This window comes from Sardina pilchardus, chromosome 20 (assembly GCF_963854185.1).
Source record: "Sardina pilchardus chromosome 20, fSarPil1.1, whole genome shotgun sequence".
Classification (NCBI taxonomy): Eukaryota; Metazoa; Chordata; class Actinopteri; order Clupeiformes; family Clupeidae; genus Sardina; species Sardina pilchardus.
The window spans coordinates 26,767,928-26,791,927 of NC_085013.1; the positions used below are offsets into that span (position 1 = coordinate 26,767,928).

General features: G+C 44.8%; 2 protein-coding genes across 4 annotated transcripts in view; one reads left to right on the forward strand and one right to left on the reverse strand.

Moving 5' to 3' along the window:
• itsn2b (intersectin 2b) overlaps window positions 1-16,487 on the reverse strand; it is a 47,614-nt gene extending 31,127 nt beyond the window's left edge. Inside the window, exons 1-7 of one of the 2 annotated variants that reach the window (XM_062523814.1) lie at window positions 16,300-16,487; window positions 7,889-7,973; window positions 5,250-5,342; window positions 4,691-4,754; window positions 2,206-2,384; window positions 864-1,055; window positions 1-45 (exon numbers count right to left, since the gene is read on the reverse strand). The exon at window positions 1-45 is cut by the window's left edge and continues 52 nt beyond it. In XM_062523814.1, the coding sequence (XP_062379798.1) occupies window positions 1-45; window positions 864-1,055; window positions 2,206-2,384; window positions 4,691-4,754; window positions 5,250-5,342; window positions 7,889-7,895 (580 nt within the window). In that variant the 5' untranslated portion in view covers window positions 7,896-7,973; window positions 16,300-16,487. Of the gene's footprint in view, window positions 46-863; window positions 1,056-2,205; window positions 2,385-4,690; window positions 4,755-5,249; window positions 5,343-7,888; window positions 7,977-16,299 lie in introns of both variants that reach the window. The other variant, XM_062523815.1, reaches the window with a different exon arrangement.
• Window positions 16,488-17,142: 655 nt separating this feature from the next.
• The window catches only part of cnsta (consortin, connexin sorting protein a), a 36,749-nt gene continuing 29,891 nt past the window's right edge, over window positions 17,143-24,000 (forward strand). Inside the window, exon 1 of one of the 2 annotated variants that reach the window (XM_062522084.1) lies at window positions 17,143-17,228. The gene's annotated coding sequence lies outside the window, so the exon portion shown is untranslated. The remainder of the gene's footprint in view (window positions 17,229-24,000) is intronic. The other variant, XM_062522083.1, reaches the window with a different exon arrangement.

The window sequence follows — 24,000 nt, forward strand, 5'->3', positions numbered from 1 at the left end:
AGAACCCTAATGGGGAGGACGAGTAGGAGCCGGAAAGAGGCATGCCTGAAGACACACACGTGTATACACACACACACACACACACACAATTAACTTCTTTACAAAACTACATATTTGGCTACTGTGTGAGTTACTGCAAAACACATGCTCGAGCTTCAGATGACTTTTCAGGCTATGACAGGCATACCAACCACAAAACCACACGTGGCAAATTAACACCATCAGCCAGGCACATTCCATTACAAATGCTCTCGTCATACTGACTAGGTGTGGTGAGTGACTACTGGCCCCTATGGTAGCATTGGTACAGCAAGTCAACAATCTCTGTGTTATGAGTAACAAATGTATTTACACTGGCTTAAAGGCACTCCAACACACCCAAATGAGTTCAGTACACACCCACAGCTACAGTAAGCTCTCCACTAGGACTGCCACTCTGACTCATGCTTTATAGGCAAGGAACTGATTTACGAAATGCATGCTCAGATTGCCAACATATACTGCCAATAATTATGACAAAAGACAAAGACGAATCTCTGTCTATAAATGTTATTGTGCAAATCTCCTCACATCCGGACACTCATAAACACTGTAAGAAAGTGCCTTAAGGCTCAAGCCAATTACAGCGTGCTCTCACAACAGTGGCACAAACACACTGGGTGCCTCTCAACATGCCTCCTCGATCCTCGATGCTCGATCCCACTGATCTATAACTAACACTGGATAGACTATCCCATTGTTTCCCCCCATCATTCTTTATGTAGATCAGTGAGGATCGAGGCCCGAGGAGCGAGGGAGGACATATAAAACCCAAAATGAGAGGCACCCATAGTGAGTGACTCCCCCACTGCTGTAGGACTTACCCCCGGACAGTGGCATTGGCTGCAGTAGGCCCACGGTGCCATTGGGCATGCCCGAGGACATCATAGGCATGCCCATGCCCATGCCCATGCCCATTCCCGTGGGCATCATGGGTGTGATGCCAGGCATGGGGCCCATGGAGCTCATCGGCGCCCCCATGGCCATGGGAGTGAGCATCGGCATCGAGCCCATTCCTGAAACGAGGACGATGACAAGGTTAACACTGTGCAGACACATTTCACACACACACAAACACAAACACAAACACAAACACAAACACAAACACACACAAGACCATAAGGTTGCACTGGTCAAATTTTAAAACTGGCACAATTCATACTTCAATTCTCTTATGACATCAACCACCTACTGTCCATAATAACTACAGTATATGACACATCATAACAAATGTGCATATTTGCAATTTTAACTGCACTTGTTATATGCATAGACGCGTTTTGCTAGAAGTCATTTTTTTCTTACAGATTAGACCTAATAATCTGTATGAAACAACTACAAAGGCACTACAAGTATGCTATAATTACAGCTCCTAAACACAGGGTAGAGCCCAGATAAAGCACTCCAAACCAAACACAAGAGATGTTTGACCAGCCAGCCCGGTGTCTGATTACATACTAATTCTTTCCCCTGATATTCGGCATATGTTTCCCCTGCTCTCTCTCCAGTGCGGACGTCTTTGAGGAGTGAAACAGGAGCCCGTGGCTCTCATTAGTCTAGAGAGGACCCCACTGCCCTGTCCATAATCCACCATCTGTCCATCCCTCAGCCCAACAGAGCAGAGCACATACAGGCCCTTTCTCAACCTCTCTCCTCTATGCTCGGTCCTCCAGGCTCGTTCCCACTGATCTATCCCACTGTTGCCGCCCCATCATTCTTTATCTAGATCAGTGGGAACGAGGACCGAGGAAGGAAGAGAAGATAGATAAAAAGACGAATGAGAGAGGCCCAGAGCTTGCCCTGGCTCCTGCATTTCATACCTCCACACCCAGGTGGCGCTGTGCCAAACTTGCGGTTGAAAAGGGTTAGCTCGTCTAAAGATGCACTTGTGATCCATGCATTTATCCAAACCCACTAACAACTGACATTGTTGCACGAAAGGCTCTCGGTGCTAATGTAATTAGCGTCTACACGGACCTGTTGGGTGTTGCACCTAGTGATTCAGCACGATACGAATAAGATAGCGGCAGCCTCAAACACACCTGGCTCCCCAGGAAACAAACAAAGCTCACCGAGAGCCTTTTGTGCAACTAGTCCATTTGGATGGCGTTCAATTAAAATACTTGGTGTCTAATTGAATCCCTGCTTAACATTATTCAGTCTTACCCATGCGCGCGGGGTTCAGCGAGGGGTTGAGCGACGGGGCAGGCACAGGGGGCTGTTTCATGATGATGGGCAGGGAGGTGGGCAGATTCTGCCCCTGAAGCTTCAGCTTGATCAGCTTCATGGCGATGGAGAACTCGAGCCGGTCCATCTTCCCATCCTTGTTCATGTCAGCCAGAGCCCTGCACCAAACAGACCCCACACACAGACACACACAAACACACACATCAAACACAGAACCACACTATCAATCAGAGGTGTAAAAGTCTGGCTTCATAAAGTAAAAGTCCTGCCATGTATTGGCACTTAACACAGCTGATTTTACTAATTAGCTGATTTACCTGACTTACTGTAAGAGTTCTGCTAATTAGAATCAGCTCATGAAGTGAGTTGTTAGAACAAAAATGTGGCAGTACCTTTTACACTTCTACTAACAACCGTACACACATGAATAATTTTTATGATAATTTAACCCATTTGCACATGTCCATATCCCCATATCTGCTGTGCAGACTTGTTTGTGCCATATGTTGTACCTGCTGTGTAATCTTGGTTTGTGTTTGTTTTTTTGTTGCACTTGCTGTTGAGTCTTTGTCTGTGTTTGCTCTATGTTGTACTTGCTGTGTAGTCTCTGTGTATGTCTGCCTTATGTTGTACCTGATGTGTAGTCTCTGTCTGTGTTTGCTTTATGTTGTACTTGTTGTGTAGTCTTGCCTGTGTGTGCTATACGTGTACTGTATGTTGTGGGGCCAAAGATGAATTTCCACAGTAGTGGACAATAAAGACTTCTAATCTAATGAATACAGCGTTATGTGAAATAACACCACGCTAACAAACATGACGACAGCACTGCTTCACCATAAATATGTGGAGTTACAAATACAATTGAAGAGAACAGAACAGAGGGTTTGTGATGAAAACAAACAATGGACCAAGGAACAGGAACACTCCTGACTCTGAGCATATGAACAGCGTTGTTCATCTCAAGCCAAAAAGTACAGTTGATCACATCACAATGGCAGGCTCTGCTGACGTTTAGAGGTTTGAAAAAACACACAAAAGGCTGCACTTTTTACTCTAACGTAATTTCCCAACTATTAGCTGTGGCTTTTACATTGATTTCGCAAAATGTCTTCAGCTATGAGGTTAATACATGGGGGCAGTTATTATGGTATTAATATATATTTTCTTGTAACTTGCATAAAACACTGTCCTGCGGCTTATACACAATGTGCCTAATACACAGGAAATTACTGTACTACAAACTTATCAATGTCGGAACATGTAGGCTACTGTAAGAGGAGTTCCTATTTGCAAAAGTAACCTAACAGAAGCAATGGACAGGGGAGTAGACCAACAGTTGTGCACGAGCAAACTATAGATGTAGCGGTTGACGTCATAAACCAGTACTGGCAGGAAAGTTCAGAGTGGCGCCAGTCTGTCAGCTGAGTTTAAGCAGCAAATTGGTTGGAAAATCTATTGTCAAGACCTTAGGCAATTAGGCTACTGTACCCCCGGGATACAAAGACAAACTTCTGAAAAACAAAGGTTTGTTGTACCATTTTCAGAGAGCTTCAATGACCGCATCAGTGGATTTACCTGCTGTCAGTGGAGTTCATTCATTCATTGCATCTCTATGGAATTAACACGGCCTATTGTTTCAGCCTAAATCATCCATGAAGTTGACCTGAAGTTGACCTTTGGCTAGTTTGAATATATGCATTGAAAGCACTTGAGGCAAATAGTAATTTTAGTTGAACTGATCGCTACAACAGCAAGCCTAGCTCAAAAAATGATATTCTTATTCTTAGTTTTTCAAAGTTTTAAAATGCGGCAAACAGACATTGCAATGATATAGAAAGTAGTAGATACCGTTGAGCATTATAAAAACACATAATGCCATTATAATTAAGGGGTTTCTGATGGTAGAAATGCATGCACTTCACTGCTAAATGTACTGGAACAAGGTAGCATCCTATCAGGGTTATCAGCATGGTAGCCCAATGTACAGATTAGCATTTTCTCTCCTTGTGGTCTCTTCACGCAGGGTTTATGTATAGCTCTGTTCACGGATGAAGTGAAGTCGGATTTTGTGAGTCTCATGTATGCAGTATTTATCTAAAATGATTGATTCTTCACACTGTACATTAGTATGTTTTGGTAGTGGGGGGATTCACCAATATTGGGCAGCAAATGGCTGGCAGGCTATTGATCAGACAGACGTTTTTTTCCTGCCAGTGGAGCAAAGCATTTAATTGTGATGTAACCGCTATGTCTCTATTGAATAGGAAAAGAAGGGAAAGGTGAATACCCATTTTATGACGGTGACAAATCTTTTATGAAAAAATAAAATAATTCTTCCAACAATGCCGTAAATATAAGGTCTATGGAATGTGTTTATTTGTGGAAACCCCCACATGAAACGCTCTCCTATCTCCCCAACCCCTCTCCACCCCTCCCCTGCCCGGGTGAATGAAATGCGGCTCACCAGATGTCGGCCAGCACTGCAGAGGGTAGCCCGGACTGCAGGAAGAACTTGCGGGCCTGGTCCCCTGCGGAGAGCAACACAACAGCCTGTAAGTTATGGACCAGAGTTACGACTGCTCAGGTGCCCTGTGCCCAAATGGCAAGCGAGCGGGCGCTGGGGCACAGAGCTGAGGGCAGCAACGTCGCGCCTCATATACGCTCACGGCACGCCCGTCCCTCCAGACGCATAAACAGAGCTACGCTCAACCCAGAGCAGAAGCAACCGCACTGCCACAATCAACACCTACTTACTTACACGGATAAATCAACGAGTCAAATGGTGTATTTACTGTTACAGAGCGGAATTAGTAAACATTATATATAAATGTAAATATAACTCAGAGTGGTCTAGATATACAACATCATTCAGACAATCAGACAATTCAGACAATACAGGTACAAATCACATTGTAAGTAAAAATCAGCTCTGAGACACATAATTGACTATCTGGTCCCAGTCACATGACTTAAGTGACCATAGATATACTGTATTTATGAATGAGCGGTGCATGATGGGATACCAGAGATGTAGCCCAGGGCCGGGTAGAGGGTGTCGAACTGCTTGTCATGTTTCTCCCGCTCCTCAGGAGTGATGGCCCACATATTTCGAGCACCTGAAAACATACAGAGAGAGAGAGAGAGAGAGAGAGAGAGAGGGAGAAAGGGAGAGAGAGAGAGAGTGTGAGAGAGAGAGATAGAGAGAGTGTGAGAGAGAGAGATAGAGATAGAGTGAGAGAAAGAGCAGAAGCAACCACAGGGAGAGAGAGGTAGAAAGAGAGAGAGAGAGAGAGAGAGAGAGAGAGAGAGAGAGAGCGAAAGGCAGAGCATAAAAGAGGAAGGAAGGGCAAGTAAAGGATAGAAAGTAATAAAGTTAGAGATTTGTTGGGTGCAACATGCACCCTGTATCACTGCTGCACAGCATGCCTGAACAGTATGTGAATAATAAATAAGATCGGCTTTAAGGTGTTCTGCATATTATGAGTCACTCTGAAATTAAATGCATGGTCAGCACTCCACAAACTACAATACTGCATAGAAATATGCTAAGTCAAAGGCACAACCCTTGAGTTGAAGATGCTTTCTTAGACTATAATGCAGATGTACAAGACAATCAGATAGCCAAAACCTGGGAATGAAAATACCTTTGCAAGGAATTATACTACAGTAAATTCATGGCACGATGAGCACTACCCCTGTATTAAGTCCACTAAGTTGACTAAATCCTGCATACCTTCAATTGGGCATGCCCACCATATCCTTAATTTGCATTTCAAAACCAAAATAGATCCCATTTATCAACTGTAAACCTGACGCGACAGCACAGTGCGATAAATGATACTGCTGAATTGCACATAATTGTGACCTTGATGTGAGAAGATTGTAGGCTTTAAATCTTCTAAGGCACACAACAGTAAATCTACTGGCTCGGAATGTTTGTGAGAGTGACATAATGTGGCCTCCTCGCTCCAGACGGACAATCTGGCAGTCGCGGTTGTTTTTTACACTGCCAGTAGGCCTACAGTACAAAGGCTTGGACTGCGGAAGCTCTTGGCTCCCGAAGACAGTCTGTTTCATGAACAACAGAGACAACAGATTCACTGGCTATCTGAACATTCCCACAAAGGCTAGATGTTGACGGGCTAACTAGGGTAAAGGGACCATTCATACAATGCCTGCAATACTAGTTTTTACTAGTAATACAAGTTTTTTCTTGTTCTTGAAAACCCTAAAGCTGATGATACATTGGGCAACTTTCTGAGCATTGTTGCAAGGCATTCTCCCTTTGTTGTCCATTGATATTTGGCATACACATTTCCTCTGGAGTACTTTAATCCACAGTAGGCATTAGGCAATCATCCAATCAGAATACATGGAAAACATGGGAACATATGGAACATTGAGCAACATTGATAACCTTGAACTTGATAATCTATTCACTGTCCTGAGACTTAGACACGACACAAGCCATACAGGTCCTGTTTGCAATATAAAGTAATCGCAGAGCAAATAAATGATATGGACGCCATCAAGAACACAGAGAACAGAAAGAGATAGTACTGAAAACGAAATACGTTTCTGAGCATGCAGTATGGCTACCCTTCATCATTATAGACATGAATTAGTAATATCAGAATTAAATGCCAATAACCCATTCATGTCTGTCACTGTTCGTCAAACAACAGCAAAAAGACAACGTTTTCTGTAAAGAAACAAAATCCACTTTGGCAGCACAACAGCAGATCGTACTAAGTTTAGTGAAAGAAAAGCTGATGGTTACGATCTTACTTGTTCAGAGAAGGAAATAAGACAAATGTCCGACCAACAGCATGTCTCCAATAAGAGCAGAGGGCGATGACAAGTGCATGCACACCTACAGTAACTCCCATCAACGCATTAATGCAACATAAGCCAGCCTGGACACAGCACACAATACGCTTCAACTTTGTCACAGTTTCATTGGGCGTGCTTGGTCTTTGCTATTAGAACTCCTATTCATTACTCAAATGGAGACACCACTTCAAGGATGGGTTCTTGTTTGTAAATAAACACAAAACAGTGAATGTTTACAGAAATACACTGTTTGCTCAAGCCAACAAAGCGGTCACTGTTCACCACAGAGAGAGCAAAAGGGAAAAAAAAACAATCAATGCCTCCCCTTGCACTTTACTGCACAAATCAATCACATTCCTCTACTCTCGCTAGCCCAGCAGTCAGAGGGGCAGAGCCATCTGTTTACAGGACAGAAATACACACACACACACACACACACACAAACACACACTATACAATAGTGCCATGGTGTAGGTCAGACTCAGATTCAGCAGAATGAAATGTGAATCACAGAGAAACTAAGTGAGATCAGAGAGTACACAACCGCAACCCCAGAACTCTTCAAAGCACCTCAAACACACACACACGTCACACACACACACACACACACACACACACACACACACACAGCGAGTTCTAATACTGTAGTGCCGTGGTGTAGCTCGGTCAGCAGAAAGAAATGAGTTGAGAGCCAAAAGCCAGGGCAGGAGTATATAAAACTCACAAAGTCATTTCAAACACAAACTCTCTCTCACACACACACACACACACAGACACACACACACACACACACACACACACACAGAGAGAAGCAAAGCTGTGCTCTTACCATTCATGACTGCAGGTGGATAAGGGGGCGGGGATGCAGGACGATCACTCCCGATCCTCTCCTCAGCAGGCTAGCTGACTGTCATCTGCTTTAGACACACACACACACACACACACACGCAGAGGGAGAAACATTGTCTCATCAATAATACAACCACAGCTGTGTGAGGATCTAGTCAGGTCTGAGTGAGCAAAGAGAGGGAGGAGCTGAGAAGAGAGAGAGAGCAGGGGATATGGAGAGAGAGAATGAAAGAGAGAGTGATATATGCGAAGAGAGAGAGAGAGCAGGGGGGTTGGAGAAAGAGAATAAGAGATAGAGGGAGAGAGAGAGAGTGATGGAAAGAGATATATATAGAGAGCATGGGATATGGAGAGAGAGAGAATAAGAGAGAGAGAGTGAGTGAGCGACTGAGTGAGTCAGTGAGACTGAATGAGAGAGAGAGGAGGAGAGATAAGGGGAGAGAGAGAGATAGGGAGAGGGAAAAGAAAGAGAAAGAGTGAGAGAGCGAGAGAGAGAGAGCAGAGGGGAAGAGATGAGGGGCAAGAAAGATATATGGAGAGAGAGAGAGAGGAGGGGAAAGGTAAGGGAAAATAAAGAAAGGGAGAGAGGGAGAGGGAGAAAAAGAGAGAGAGAATGAGGAGACAGATAGAGCATGAGAGAGATAAACTGTAGCTAAGACTGGGCTGGGAGAAGAGGCGGCACTGTACTGTAGGTGAGGAGATGCACACACACACAGACGAGGAGAGAGACTGCAGAACAGCCCGGCAAAGTCACAGGGAACGGGACACCTCTGCTCCGATATCCATCCCCCTATAGGAAACATCAGCCTCCTCCCGCCAGCGCAGCCAGAGACACTAGCCTGCTGTCCGGTCACTGCGTGTCCTCTTCACAAGGCGCCGGTTAATAGCATCACTTTCCCAGAGACGGGGCAGTTTATCATGCTTTATGAGTCCTAATCACCTTACCACACGATTACCTCAGCTCTCAAGAATGAAGCAGCTCCTTCTGTTCTACAAAACCCACAATACAAGGAACTTTTAAAACAAATCACAGGAATGTGAAGCAGAGAGATCCAAGCTGACGTTTTACCACAGTTTTATTCGGGCGACTGAAACGAAACAGTGACACAGCAGTATGTGTGCTAACTGCCTGGGTATACAGAGAGTCTGAGGAGGAACTGAACTGAGTTGGCCCAGTTGTGGCATCTGGGTGCCTGATCAGGGCCAGATCAGTGCCAGATCTGGGCCAGGTGTTAGGGGCTTCAGGTCAAGACACACTGGTGCACTCTTAAAAAAAAGGATTCTTGGGGTGCTTTCTAGAACCATGCAGGCGTTAAAGAACTCTTTTGATTAACCCTTCTTAATGGTTTAAAAAAAAACATTTAGGGGTGCCATATGAAGCATAGTTAGCATACAATAGAAACATTTTTGGTTCTACAGTATAGCATCTTTTTTTAAAGAGTGTGGGGAAAATTGATAGCCTGACAATAGATTATGTATTTAATGCAGTCTGGCCCAAGGCTTGTTGATATTTGAGCTCAGCTGCCATTCAAATTGTGCCCCTCCCTCCCTTGCTCCAGAGGCAGCAAGCTGTTTGATTAGAATTGTTTAATGGGTCAGTCTGAACCACTGTGGTTCATTCCTATTTAGGCAGGACTGTGTAGACATACAAAACACTTGTACAGGTTTGTCCTCCTCTTTTGAGTATGGCCTACACAGTGAATGCACTAGTAAAAGGGCTGTGCGAAGAAATTTGCTGAATTTACCAAGGCTATTGGATTACATTTGTTTAATTTGAAGGTGTTCCTTTTAATGTCCACTTGTTAGGAGTAACGACAGGGTGGATATAAGCCTGACCACAACCACATCAGTGGCAGAGAGGTTCCCACTCTACCAGTGACCTTGACAGCATTAAACCAGTTCAGCTGAAGCAGACACAGCCTGTGCTAACCCTCCAAAAAAAAAAAAAAACTTTGTGGAGTCAAGGAACAAAGATTTGTCAGCAGAAAGATGGCTATCTTACTGCTCGAAAAGGAAGGAGTTTTTGCTAGCTCTGTTGTAAGAGGTGAAAAATGCTGCTGTCACAGCATCTGTGGGAGTTGGTCTCCTGACAGTCTGAGTGTCTACTCCAAATTCCTGAATCTGTGGGAGGAATTCTGGGATATTACATTTGTGACATCACAGGCATGAAACAGGAAGTGGTCTGGCATTCGGTATAACCAAAGATTCTAGAATAAACTTCCACCTCAATCCACTCTAGATGCCCAACCCTGGTGCAACGCCAAGACAATAAAATAGGACGAGTTCAAAATGACCAATCCTTTCGAAGACCTTGTCACTTTCTGTGATGACAGGTCTGAAGATGACAGATAACGCATTGAGAAATAACTAGCCTTCTTCCTGGTGTGACTTTAGCTTTTACAACCCATCTCTACTGGGCTTGCTTACCTTTCACATTGCATAACCACCTACCATCTGCCAGGGGGCATGCTAATGTCACTACAGTATTTGGGAGTGTGCGGTTTCACCCTCCTCTCACCTGCATTGTTTAGGCTACCTGCCCTCAAGCCAGGAAGGAGTTATGAGCGAGAGGGGGTTGTGATGAATATGACCCGGACTCAGACAGTCTGCTAACCTGTGCAATTAACCCACGAAGAGAGAGAGAGAGAGAGAGAGAGAGAAAGAGACTGACACAGAGAGAAAGAGACAGAGAGAGAGAGAGAAAGAGTGAGGGAGAGAGAGAGCCGTGTTCCTGTTCAGGGCTCAGCTGTTTCCTGCCACACCCAATGGCTACTGCTCAGCACAGCAGCTGTGTGAGCAGGAAACAGACAGAGCGCACACACACACACACACACACACACACACACACAGACGGGTAGTATCTATAGAGTGTTTCTGGGAAATGATAGAAGGATGTGATGCCTTCCCTCAGCAAGCATCAGGGTCACCATGGTAGGGGACTCCAGCAAGCCATCTGCTCCATAAAGGCCATGCTGTGCAGTGCTGTGCAGTGTGCTGTGCTGTGCTGTGCAGTGTGCTGTGCTGTGCTGTGCTGTGCTGTGCTGTGCTGTGTGCTGTGCTGTGCCCCACCACTGAGTGCCATGTGACTGCTTTGCTCAGTCATTAAGCAGACAATCATATGATCCATAATTTCACAAAGGCGCCAGAAAAGACCATCATTCAATGAGACTCGACTGGAGGAGGAGGACAAAATCTAATTAGGTTGTGTGTGACATCAACAGAGCTGTGCAAACATCAGCGTTTGGCACATTTCAAAGGCAATGTTTGATTTTGGAAATAGGATAAAGGGCACTTCTAGGACTACAGCAGCCATACTGCACAAACTAACAGGCTTGTTTACTAATACAAGTACTGACAAATCTCTATTTTTTTTTTTTATGTCTGGATAGTTGAAGACTTTATCTCATTTTGAATCACACCTATTATAATTCAAAGCGTCTGTGGTGATTGAAAAACCCAAAGATGTAAAACAGATGGACATGTTTCCGTCAGGTCTCTGACAGGTGGACACACAGATAGCTAGGAAGTGCCCCACTGTCTGCTAAAGACAGTCACAGCGTTCGCACGTGCTGCTGCTGCCAAGACCACCCTTACCCATCTTCAGTCAACCAGCCCTAAAGCTGGCGTGATGGGCATCATGGACAGAGTGTCCCCGTTTCCAGGAAATCCTTCTGGGGTGCCAGGCTGTATGCCAGCCAGCCAGCCAGCCATCCTCCTTGTTTTAAAGCCATGCATTTGCATGCTGTTTGCATTCAACTGGAGAGGCCCCCGCCTGCTCATCCAAGCCCAGGGTCCAGAGGTGTCTGTTTACCGGTCCGGCTTCAGTGGAGAGCAGGGGGCATTGCCCTTACAGAAGAGCCTAGTCCATCAGACAGCACCTTTAAGTATGTTTACATGGACATTAACATTCCAGTATTAACCCGATTAAGACAATATTCAGAATAAGATGCTGCCATGTGAACACAGCATTTTCTGATTGCCTTAACCCAAATAAGGTCATAGTCGGAATAAGCAACAATCGATTCAAGACATGTGGAGTATTCCAATATTAGTTACATTATTGAGGTGTGTCGTATGCATGCACATTATAACGTCCTATCAGAATGTAATGCGCAGAAACTTTTAACAGAATCAACTGTCTTTGATGGTAACAATCGGACTGTGCTGTGCGACATGTTAATGGAAATACGAATATTCTATCAACAACACATGTAAACCCCATAATGGCAAAATGGTCTTATTCTGAATAAGGTCAATAGTTTGTAACACCAATATATGACAGTTGTCTACTCATATCCCAACTCTTCCGCGGCCAAAAGTCGACATGTGAATACATGGCCACTGGAGCGAAGTTGGCGTTGTGAAGACGCAGTTCTGCTCAAAATAGATGCCCGATTAGTGCCCAAAATGCATTACAATATGGCCGACAAGCAAAGGGACGTAAAAAGACTTTGACTAATCAATAAATCATCCAAGATCGATCCTGCAGCTCATTGGCATGTCATGGTTATGAATGATGCACTGGACATGGAACACATAGGCCTAAACTGGTCTTTAATTGGACCAAACAGAGAAAAGCTTCTACTAAATAAACACATATTAGGTCTAGTCCATCAGATAGCACCTCTCACTGTGTGAGGTAATCTATACTGATCAATACTAGTGAAAGTGGTTATTGTCCTCCTGGAGCTCAACAGCAATGTCATGGTGTGAAACACAGATAGCACATGCTAATCTCAACGTATTTAACCAGATTGCAGAGAGAAGAACTCCTACTAGGTAAACACATGTAAATGCCATTATGGGACTCTTGGCACCACTGATGCAACATTCAACGCGGTAAAGGCTCTGTTTCTATGTGTTGCGTGTCCAAGGCCAAGCGTAAGCGGAAAGCTTTTTGGACTTGTGGGTAGCGAGTAAACCACAGTCTAGTCGAGAGGTTAGGGGAAAATCTCTTCGCCCTTCCTCAAGTCACTCACTCACAGTCTGCCGGAGTCTGCAGTACCTGATGCAGCATTCTGAGGCGTGAAACATCTCAACCTTTATAGAGAGCCTCTATGACCTTCCATTCACTTCCACCAAAAACAGAGTTAGCATGCTAACAGGCTTTTTTTATCAGTGCTAAGGTACTGTGCTGTTGTAGATTCTAGTCAAGTTTTGGTATGCTTTTTAAGTAGTGAGATTGTTACATTTGAACAAAAACTTTTCAAAGCCAATTTTTGTCAACTGTTTTCAGTATTATCTTTCAAATTGAGTTAGGTGGTCATGTGCCGTCCTGTCACTCTCACAGTCAGCCTGACTGTGCATCATGTAGTTCCCTTGTCTGCCCGATAAGCACTACTTACAGTATGGTTAGTTTTTACATATGTTAACATAAAGCTGGTCAGTCTTTTAGAACTGTGTTTGGTACATTCCAACTCCCCTACTGTGCTGTTGCTGTATAAACAATTTGGAATCGCCAAAGACAACAGGGTCCAAGGTTATATTGTTACAGAACAGTTTAGGAAAACGTCAGTAGATGGTCAATTGTCTGACATAGCAGAAAGCTTAGTCATTTCTGGTGCGAGAGAGACAGAATGACGTGAGGCAGACTGCAACTGGTAAAGATAGATTGTGAGGTCATTATTAGGTGTGTCCCCTCACCGCCACCTTCCAGCGGCGCTGCCAGCCAGGCGGCCAAACTTCCACAAAGCCGGGCCGGCGGCCGAGACCGGAGCCAGCCGAGCCGCCGAGGGCAAAAAGGCTGAGCTCGGTAGAACACAGACAAACAGGAAGCGTAGCAGGCACAAACAATGTGGGCCCTGCTTTTTCGCCGCCCTCAGAGTGTCTGGAGGAGACACACACACACACACACACACACACACACACACACACACACACACACACACACACACACACACACACACACACACACACACACACACACACACACACACACACACACACACACACACACACACACACACACACACACACACACACACACACACACACACACACACACACACACACACACACACACACACACACACACACACACATCTGCCCCGGGCCCAAGCCCTGGTCAGGACACAGCACAGCAGGGGCTAGGCCAGGGCCAGGGGCCATAGCACAGGGGGGCCAGGAACACTGGGGCATCAAGAGCAGGGGTAGCTAGCTAGAGCTGTACAGAGGCAGAACTCACTCTTCAACCCTCACAAAACCAAACATGTAGGCAGGTGACTGAGAGCAGTGATCATGGTGGATCACTTGCATATTAGTCACTGAGCTGATTAGACTTATTATCATAACCCCACTGCCATGGCCTGTGGGTCAGGTGCTTAAAGACCGGCGCCCACCGGACACGGCGTTCAGCGGTGTGGGCTTGACGCGCAGGATTTCTATCAGTAACAGTTTTCTATCCCTGTGCGACTGCTGCGCGGCAGACGTTTCTAGTGGGATTTGCTCCGTTAAAAACAATGGAGTTCTAATTTTTCTCTTGTCGCGGCGCGTCACATACGTGTCTTAAGAGTTACTATTACACCTCAACCATGTCATGGGTCAAGTTTATTATAAAACTCAACCATGTCATGGGTCAAGTTTATTATTAAAAGAGTAAGTCGATCAGAAGAGTGTTTGCTTAAAATTCACATCAGAGAATTTACTGGAACAGCAACCCAAGAGGACCCTGCCATTATTTCACATTCTGTCTCATATTTAAGACATTAGTCATCAGATTTAGGAGGGCCTACACTTTGATGTTATCCACTGTGAACACAGTCAATCTTTGTTCAGTCTGTGCGCTGCAGTTTCCTGCACTAGAGTTTCCTTAAGACGTGACAAGGACGCTGGAACAGTGGACGACGTGTCTGTAAATTATGCCCAAGGTATGCGGCTTGTTTTCATTTCCAGACCAGTTCCATACCCGGAAGCTGAGCTGTCCTTCACCGGACTATCTGGAGCATTGAAGTGCACTCAGCTGGAAACGTAAGCAAAGCAAAGGAGGCCTTGAAAGTGTCCATAAGACAGTGAAAAATAGCATGGTCATGCACAGGTTTTTTTTTTTTTTCTGATAGTCTTGTGCCACGTGCCTGTCCAACACTTAAAGGCAAGCACATCCATAACCCTAAAACGACTTGAATCAATAAAGACAAGACCAAGAATAGAACATGGGGGGGTTTATGCAGGAGGCCTAACCCATGTTTAACCTTTAGAAGGTTACGCAAGTGACATCAAAATGAAGACCAAAAGCCATTCTGAAATATGCCGAACAAATGTACAACTGCAACACAACACACAAAGCTGATGGGTCCTCTTCAGTCACACTGTCATGCAGCTGCTGCATAGCATGCACAGCACAAGCTGTAAGATGGGGAAGAGGGCGGAGAATTTCAGTGCTGATTCACCGCCTGGTGCAGCAGCGAACAGAGCAGAGCAGAGTGGAGCCGAGCAGAGCTGCTCCCTGTGTCCCCCCTGTCAGAGGCCAGGGCACACTCCCAATAAACCACCAGGGCCACTCAAACAGACAGCCTTGGCAGTCTGCCAGAAGCCCTTGTCACAGGGGTCACTGCTGTGACATGATGGCGAGTTCCATGTAGCCTACTGTAAGGGCCTGGAGAGTTCTAGTACTGGGAGAGAGGCGGGATTCCGACCCCGAATCAACCAGGCAAATAGAGCTGCAAAGAAAATGTGACTCTAGTGTCATTCTGGAATGCCTTCTCAAAACAAACCAAAGTGAAACACAACAGATTTTTCCTTTTGTCACATTCAGAAACTATGAGCCCATCCTCTTTACACCTTCATATTGATTACTCATGCCATCTTACTAAGCTGATGTGGAAAGCGTAGGCGACCTGACAAAACAGAGGCTGTAATGACAGTAGTAACAAAACTTGGCCTACTCATACAATTGACGAATGTTTCCAGGACAGTGTTATCAACACTGCCATAAAGTGCAGAACGGGCTGATTTGTTAGTAGGTTATTAATGATGAGAAACGGTTACATTCCTGGGCTGGCTGACTGAAGCCAGAGTAACAAGTTTGCAACTTGCTCAACAAGTTCTGGAGAGCAGTTTTTAGATACGTATCTCCATAACTCACGCTTTAAATCATGTATAAGTTACTTCAGTGAAGACCCTCTTGTAAAAAAAATAGATTAATCTATAAATTGACGTAGCCTTCCCAACTTTGAGTCCAGACTGGTCGGGCTTGAAGTGATCCAAATGTCTATCCACACGCAAGTATTCACAATGTAACAAAAGTACAGTAGGCCTACAACGAATCGGACTGTTTCACAAACAAGCATAATGTGTGGCTTTCAACAACAGACTGAAAACAAGCAACGCAACATGGTCATATGCTGTACACAGTGAGTTAGCCAAGTCAAAAGCAGTGTGGTAAACGATACTTACTTTTCACAACAGCCGAAAAAGACATAAAAGAGCTACTAAATGATCCGGAGAGGTTTCCGTTTAAGCGAACATTTCTCCCGTCAGTGTCTTCGTTAATCATAAAGTGAATGTACAATCCAGAGAATGATATTTCGGGCGGAATATGATGGGTCTCCAACTGTACCTGTTGCTGATAGCTCTGTCACAAAAACAACATGGCTGACTATTCGGCAACCCAGCCAACCCTTGACTGAAATCCAACACTTCGTAATGGGAGGGGAGACAGCTGTTTGAAAACCGGGGTAAGTAAGCAGACACTGCCCTCTCTCTTTCATATGGGCGAAAAAGCTTTGTTGGCTTAAAAGTTTTGGCTGCTCCTCTGTTCTGAAATCAATATTAATACATGGTTCTCATCTCTCACCATGTTGACAAATGGCATCTCTCCAACATTTCATGGTAAGAAAAGACAAAGTTGATCGCGAATTTTGCATTAATGGCATCATCAAAAAAAATAGGCTATGCCTGCTCCACGTCAGTTGAGCAACAACAGAGGAAGAAACGCCATCACAGAAGAGTGCAATAATAATTAATATTATACATATTTTTAATAGACAACATTGCTTAATTATGAAGAAAAAAATAATTGCAATATTGTGCTTAACAAGCTAGCCTACACGTTTGTATTAATTACATCCTCCAGGACATTTTGTAGACTTCCATGAGTAAGGACTTAAGGATGACTGTATTAGTACACAAGGTGGCGCCAAACGTCCTCAAATCGAGCGGGCCATTGGTTTCCAATGAATGAGCTGAGACTTCCCCGGATAGATGTCAGGAAGCCCACATATCAGCTGAGAAAGAAAACAAATTTCCAGCGGTACCCTGAGTGCATGGCCAGAGACATCTAAGTGCGCCGTCCACAGAATTCACCTCACCAAACCAAATCAGTCGTAAGTAAACCTACTTTCTTTACAGACTGATGAGAATGGAGAACGACTCCTTGTACGGTTTAGCATTCCATATCTGTAAAAGAAAAGCCATTTTGGCCGCTTTTCTATATGCTGCTAATCAGCCAGCTAGCTCTTAGCTCATGTTACATTGCGAGGTTAGCTTGCAAAGCTAGCTTGCTCGTCTGTCATTTAGGACCCACGAACGACAGCTCCAGTGCTGAATCTGGTTGAGGTCAACAACTGGAGCTCATTAAGTGATGGTTATTTTAGAAATTTAGAAGTCAGCCACCCTGTTTCAATCAAGTTTATATAGCCTTATTTTGCATTAGATACGGACATTTTAACCATTTGGCAACCGCATGTAGCCGTCGTGTCGGTCGAGATATGAAAGCTAACGTTTGACATAACGTTACAGGAAAGCATACGTTGACATGCAGTAAGCATTACCTATTGGTTCATTCAATTTGCGCAGCTGAATGTTGCTTTCCTTTTGCATCAGTTGCAGAATTCTGTTCATGTCATGCTATGGTTTCCATTGGTCATATGGTTTTCTAGCTAGTGAACATTACATTATTTCTTGTGACAGTGTAACGTTTGCCCTGCAATGTTAACGCTACATTGTCAGTATCTACTGTACACAACGTTATTAATGTAACGTCAAGGTAGCTAACGTTATGCTTAGCATGGATGACACCCTTTATGTTTTGACAACCATAGCCTGATCGTGTGTGTTTCTTCAATGCGAAATAAGAACACGCTTGCGTGTGGTTAAATTACGCCGCCAAAATGACCAAGGACAGCACATGAACGCGGGTGTAAGGGACATTGTTAAGCAGGACAGGGTGAACAACTAACTTATCTTATTAGCCAACATCCTACATATTTCAGTGACAGCTGCGATATGCGCATTCCGAGGCTAAATGTTGGACAGAATGTGGAGATGTGGTGATATAAACCATAGCCTTAGAGAGTTTGGTGCTTCTGGGTCGGGCAACTAATGTCACTTCACGTGCCTGTGAATGTGTCCTGTACAACCCCCAACCCACCCGTCTTGCTGAATGATTGTTCCACTTGAAGTTACTTGAAGTCTATTTTTACCTGTCGCCTCTTTTCCTTGAGACTTGTCTAGAGACCCAAGTGATTTCTTTTAACCCTTACTCAAATAGAGTGACCTAGTTTTGCTTGTCAGTGTGTTAATATATTATTAATTACTGATAAATGTGAAACATATTAAGGGAGGGGCTGTACAATGTGTTCTGGGCCATTGTGTTATAGTGACTGTCATTCACTGTCTTTCTTTCACCTCCTTTTAAAAGGTGTTCAAGTGTTTGCAAGGGGTAGGGCAGGCTATACATTGTAATTGTGTATTATAAACGAGTCCTATGTCTATCCGGCTTTCCCAAGTCATGCAGACCTCAGCCTGAGCCCACAATAAAGGTCCATATTTGGAGAGCTAGAGGAAAATTGCCCCCTTTGACTAGATGTTTTGTTAGCCTTTGCTACATCAAGGCGGTAAGGAGAGAGTGTGCCAATGTCAGTACACACCAGATGCAACAATGGGAGTTTGGCCAAAGCTCTTGTGATGTAAACAGCCTCAGCAGAGCTGACCCAGACGCAAATCCTATCCCCATGGCAACTCTTGAAATTACCTCTCATTGTTTTTCGTGGAATCTTGCCCACAAGGCTTTTGAGCCATCACCTTTCTTCCCCAAATCTCTCCTCCCCACCCAAGCCACAGGGATGGCTGTAAACAGGCCCTAACGTGGAAGGGATTTGATGTTGTTGATGTTGACTTGAGGTTGTGGCAGCTGTGCGGTTGGGAAGGTTGCTTTTCCCATCAAACCTGTTTGCTGAGACAATGACAGAACCTCACCAGTCACCACTTCTGATAGCCATTCAGAGACTTGTGGCTTTTTGGCCACAAACCTCATGTCTCCTTGAGTTTAATCATGGAATACTGTATATCAAGTCTACGTGCAGGAAACTGTTGTGCCTGTTTGCAGTTATTGTAAGTGAACATATTTTGCACCTTTGTTTTGGCACTGTTTTTGACGACCACTAGATTGGTGTTATGGTCTGTGGTCTCTGAGACATAACATCCATTAAAATGCCTTGGGTGTTTTTATTTTTTATTTGTGACCTTTCACCTATCAAATCAAATCATCTGAGTGTCGTTAGGATTATAATGTATTAAAAAGCAGTGATGGATGACCCCTTTTAAAAGAGGATAACATTATTCTTGGCAACATTCTTAACATACAATAGTCTATAGTCTGTTACAGTCTGTGAAAGTTGTTTTAGACCAGTATGGCTTAATGCCATTTTTTAACATGTTGCAAGAAAGATGTAGATTGACAAAAGTGAACAATGTAGACAAAATGCTTTTCTTCATAGCACCTTGAGAGTGATGCCTATTTATAGCTTTTTACCCAGGGAGTCATTAAAAAAACACAACATCAAAAACAACTCTCTTATGTCTGCAATTAGCACGAGTCTTGAGCTCTGCCTGGATAACCCATTGGGAACTGCTCCCCAGCAAGCAGCTCCCAGGGATTGGCACAACTGGCTTGGGCTGGGCCCTCACCTGCACCTGTAATCTTCAGTGTGGGGTTGCATAAGGTGTTGGTGTTGCACTGGCTCTCGTGTGTGTGTGTGTGTGTGTGTGTGTGTGTGTGTGTGTGTGTGTGTGTGTGTGTGTGTGTGTGTGTGTGTGTGTGTGTGTGTGTGTGTGTGTGTGTTTGTTTGTGTGTGTGTGTGTGTGTGTGTGTGTGTGTGTGTGTGTGTGTGTGTGTGTGTGTGTGTGTGTGTGTGTGTGTGTGTGTGTGTGTGTGTGTGTGTGTGTGTGTGTGTGTGTGTGTGTGTGTGTGTGTGTGTGTGTGTGTGTGTGTGTGTGTGTGTGTGTGTGTGTGTGTGTGTGTGTGTGTGTGTGTGTGTGTGTGTGTGTGTGTGTGTGTGTGTGTGTGTGTGTGTGTGTGTGTGTGTGTGTGTGTGTGTGTGTGTGTGTGTGTGTGTGTGTGTGTGTGTGTGTGTGTGTGTACGTGTAATCAGAGAGGCCACTAGGGACTTTTCTAGGAGGCTTCCTCAGAGGATGAGTTAGGGGGAATCACAAAGACACACATGACAACATGCACAGCAGCATAGCTGCACTACACACACACACACACACACACACAAAAAAAAGGAAGTGAGATGAGGTGAGTCAGATGACAAAATGTGGCAGAAATGGAGACAATTCGAAGAACATGAGTAGATGTGGAGGAGTGCATGTGTGTGCGTGTGAGTTCCTGTGTGAGAGAGAGGGGGAGAGAGAGAGGTGGATGTTGTGAGTCAGAAGGAAAACATGAGAAGAGCCATGATGGTGTTTGAATATCTGAGTGTGTCTTAACCGTGTTGGCTGTGTCCGGTCTGCCATGACACTGGTACAGAGGGGAAATCGAGGGCTTCTGCCTCGAGTTATGAGGGGGTGATGAGGGCTGCTGTTACTAGCAGCTTGTTTGATCTCCTCCTTTGAAGTCTGCCTGTAGATGTCTAGCAGCTGGCTCATCTCGCAAGCGGGACTTCTGATCCATGGCTACTCATAAGATGGATGCATTGTAATATTACTGAAAAACAAGGCCAGTAGACACATGCTTAAAGAGGCAGTTTGACTGGCATCATGACAACCCAGCAAACACTATGGTTCTTGATTGATGTGTTTGTGTGGTCAGTTCTGACTTCTGAGAGGGATCTTTAAGAAGGCCAGTCACCAGATCCGTGTTTAGTGTAATATTGTCATAGAGGAACTCCTTGAGAGCGCCACAAAAGCAAGTCCGAGGGAAAACCAGTGAGCTGGAATGTTCTCCTGGTACCGGGTCCAAATCGCCCGGCCCGTGTAGCTTATGATTGGGCTGGGACTGGGTTTTGGTGCTCATCTCTGTTCTATGTTTCTACAGTAACTTGTGCTTTATGTTGCTAACACCAAATGCAAAAAAAATCCTATTACTTATCTCTTTAAATCCTCTTTAAATCACCAGATGCAACAATTCCTATTATTTATCTTTTTAAATCCTCTTTAATTCACCAGATGCAATAATTCCTATTATTTATCTTTTTAAATCCTCTTTAAATCTTTACTCTTCCCACCCACATATGCTGTATTAGCCTGTATTATCTATTGGTTTGCCGGCCCTCGCCTGTAGAGCACTTTGAGTCTACGCCTGTTGTTTTTAAATGTGCCACTTACAGTAAGTAAAGTGACTTGTCTTGACTTGACCCTGTGCTGCTGCTGCTGCTAACATTTGCTGTGCTGCACTGAAGGCTGTGTTGTTCATGTTGCACGCACTGTACTATTGGCTGTGTTCACATCTGTGCTGTCTGTCGGCTGTGTCCGTGCCAGTGGCCTCTGTGTCGTGGCTGTAATCCGTTCACCACCTGTATTCGGTGCTCTTCGCTGCTCACCTTTGCTGTCCTGGGCTGGACTGCACTGAGGGTTGAGGACTGAGGGCTGGGGACGTGTGCTGTGCTGCTAACTGCTGTCTTTCACTGCTAACCCACTCTGGTACTTACTGGCCTCTGTGCTGTGATGGATTCTATGCTGCTGCTAACCCATTTCTGTAGTACTGATCTGTCTGTGCTGTGATGTGCACTATGCTGCTCTTTTCTTCTAACCGTTGTTGTGCTGACCTCTGTGCGGTGACGTGTTCTCTTTGCTGCTGCTAACGTTCGGCTTTGCGTTGTCCTGTGCTGTGCTGTGTAGTACTGACCTCTTTGCTGCTGCTAACGTTCGGCTTTGCGTTGTCCTGTCCTGTGCTGTGTAGTACTAACCTCTTTGCTGCTGCTAACGTTTGGCTTTGCGTTGTCCTGTCCTGTGCTGTGTAGTACTAACCTCTTTGCTGCTGCTAACGTTCGGCTTTGCGTTGTCCTGTGCTGTGCTGTGTAGTACTGACCTCTTTGCTGCTGCTAACGTTCATCTTTGCGTTGTCCTGTGCTGTGCTTTGTAGTACTGACCTCTTTGCTGCTGCTAACGTTTGTCTTTGCGTTGTTCTGTGCTGTTTGGTACTGACCTCTTTGCTTCTGCTAACGTTCATCTTTGCGTTGTCCTGTCCTGTGCTGTTTGGTACTGACCTCTTATTTGTGACGTGTTCTCTGTGGCTGTGCTGCTGCTAACATGCGCTCTGTGGTCCCGACCTGTGTTGTGCAAGACTGACCTCTATGCCGTGCCTTGAACTCAATGCTGCTGACCTGTGCTCTGTGTAGATGGTGTGTGTGTGTGTGTGTGTGTGTGTGTGTGTGTGTGTGTGTGTGTGTGTGTGTGTGTGTGTGTGTGTGTGTGTGTGTGTGTGTGTGTGTGTGTGTGTGTGTGTGTGTGTGTGTGTGTGTGTGTGTGTGTGTGTGTGTGTGTGTGTGTGTGTGGCTTCATGTTCCTATTTCCTGTCACATATTTCCCCTGATCATGCTCCAGCTCTGTGAATATCCCTGGGCTGTCTTGCCAAGCACTTTTTGGCGTGTTTTTTTTTTTCTTGTGTTTGGTCTTTGTCTATGTTGTGAAAGTCATAAACCTACACACTTTGTGTGTGTGTGTGTGTGTGTGTGTGTGTGTGTGTGTGTGTGTGTGTGTGTGTGTGTGTGTGTGTGTGTGTGTGTGTGTGTGTGTGTGTGTGTGTGTGTGTGTGTGTGTGTGTGTGTGTGTGTGTGTGTGTGTGTGTGTGTGTGTGTGTGTGTGTGCACTCATCCACCTTCTGTTTTGAAGAGGTTAGAGTTGTCAATTGTAAGGTCCAGCTGACTCTTAAATGTAAAAAAAAACCCTCCATTACAGACATGCATATATAGGCCAGTATTGAAATTGAAATAGATTTACAGTACAGTATTGCAACTGCAGTGTTGCAGTCAGAGTTGTGTAACAGTCTTCTAGCTGCAGTATGATGATGTCTCCATTCGGCAGATGGCAGGCTGCGCTCTCTGCCCACTGAAGAGAAACCGCGGCGGCACTGCCATGAACCAGATGAACCGTGAGCGCTCATTTAAAGAGGCCTAAAGTTATAATTAAGATAAACACGCGCAGGAGTGTTTATCCTCTTTCCTCCACTCTCCACAGAACTCACAATAGAAAGTCAGGAAACGCACCAGTCTTTGCGCTGATTTAATTAGTTATCTCTCTCTCACACACACAGACACACACACACAGACACACACATACAGACTCACACACACACACACACACACACACACACACACACACAGACACACACAGACACACACAGACACACACACACACACACACACACACACACACACACACACACACACACACACACACACACACAGATCAGTTTTACTCAAGGGCTCTGAATTCAGAGTAAGTCTCCACTTGTGTTTTTAGTGGTATTGTTTTGATTGTGAGGAGAAGAAAGGGATTCTAATGGCTAGTGTGTGGAATGACGCCAGACCAGTTCCTCTGAAAGTTAGCGATTCCTGTTTGATCAGGCACACATTAGACTCCGCAGCGGAGGCTGTGTGTCTGTGTGTCTGTGTGTCTGTGTGTATGTGTGTGTGTGTGTGTGTGTGTGTGTGTGTGTGTGTGTGTGTGAAGGAGAGAGAGAGAGTGCTTGCTGAGTGAAACCGCATAATTTAACTCAAGAGGCAGAAGTAGCACTCTTTACTAAAGATTGATGCCTGCTACAACTGTGTTCTGTAAGCATTCTAATAGAACATTAGCAGTGCATAGTGTTCTCATTTGGAGTGTACCTTTACATTAGTTGACACATTTGTATCTCGTTAATTGTCCCATCAGTGA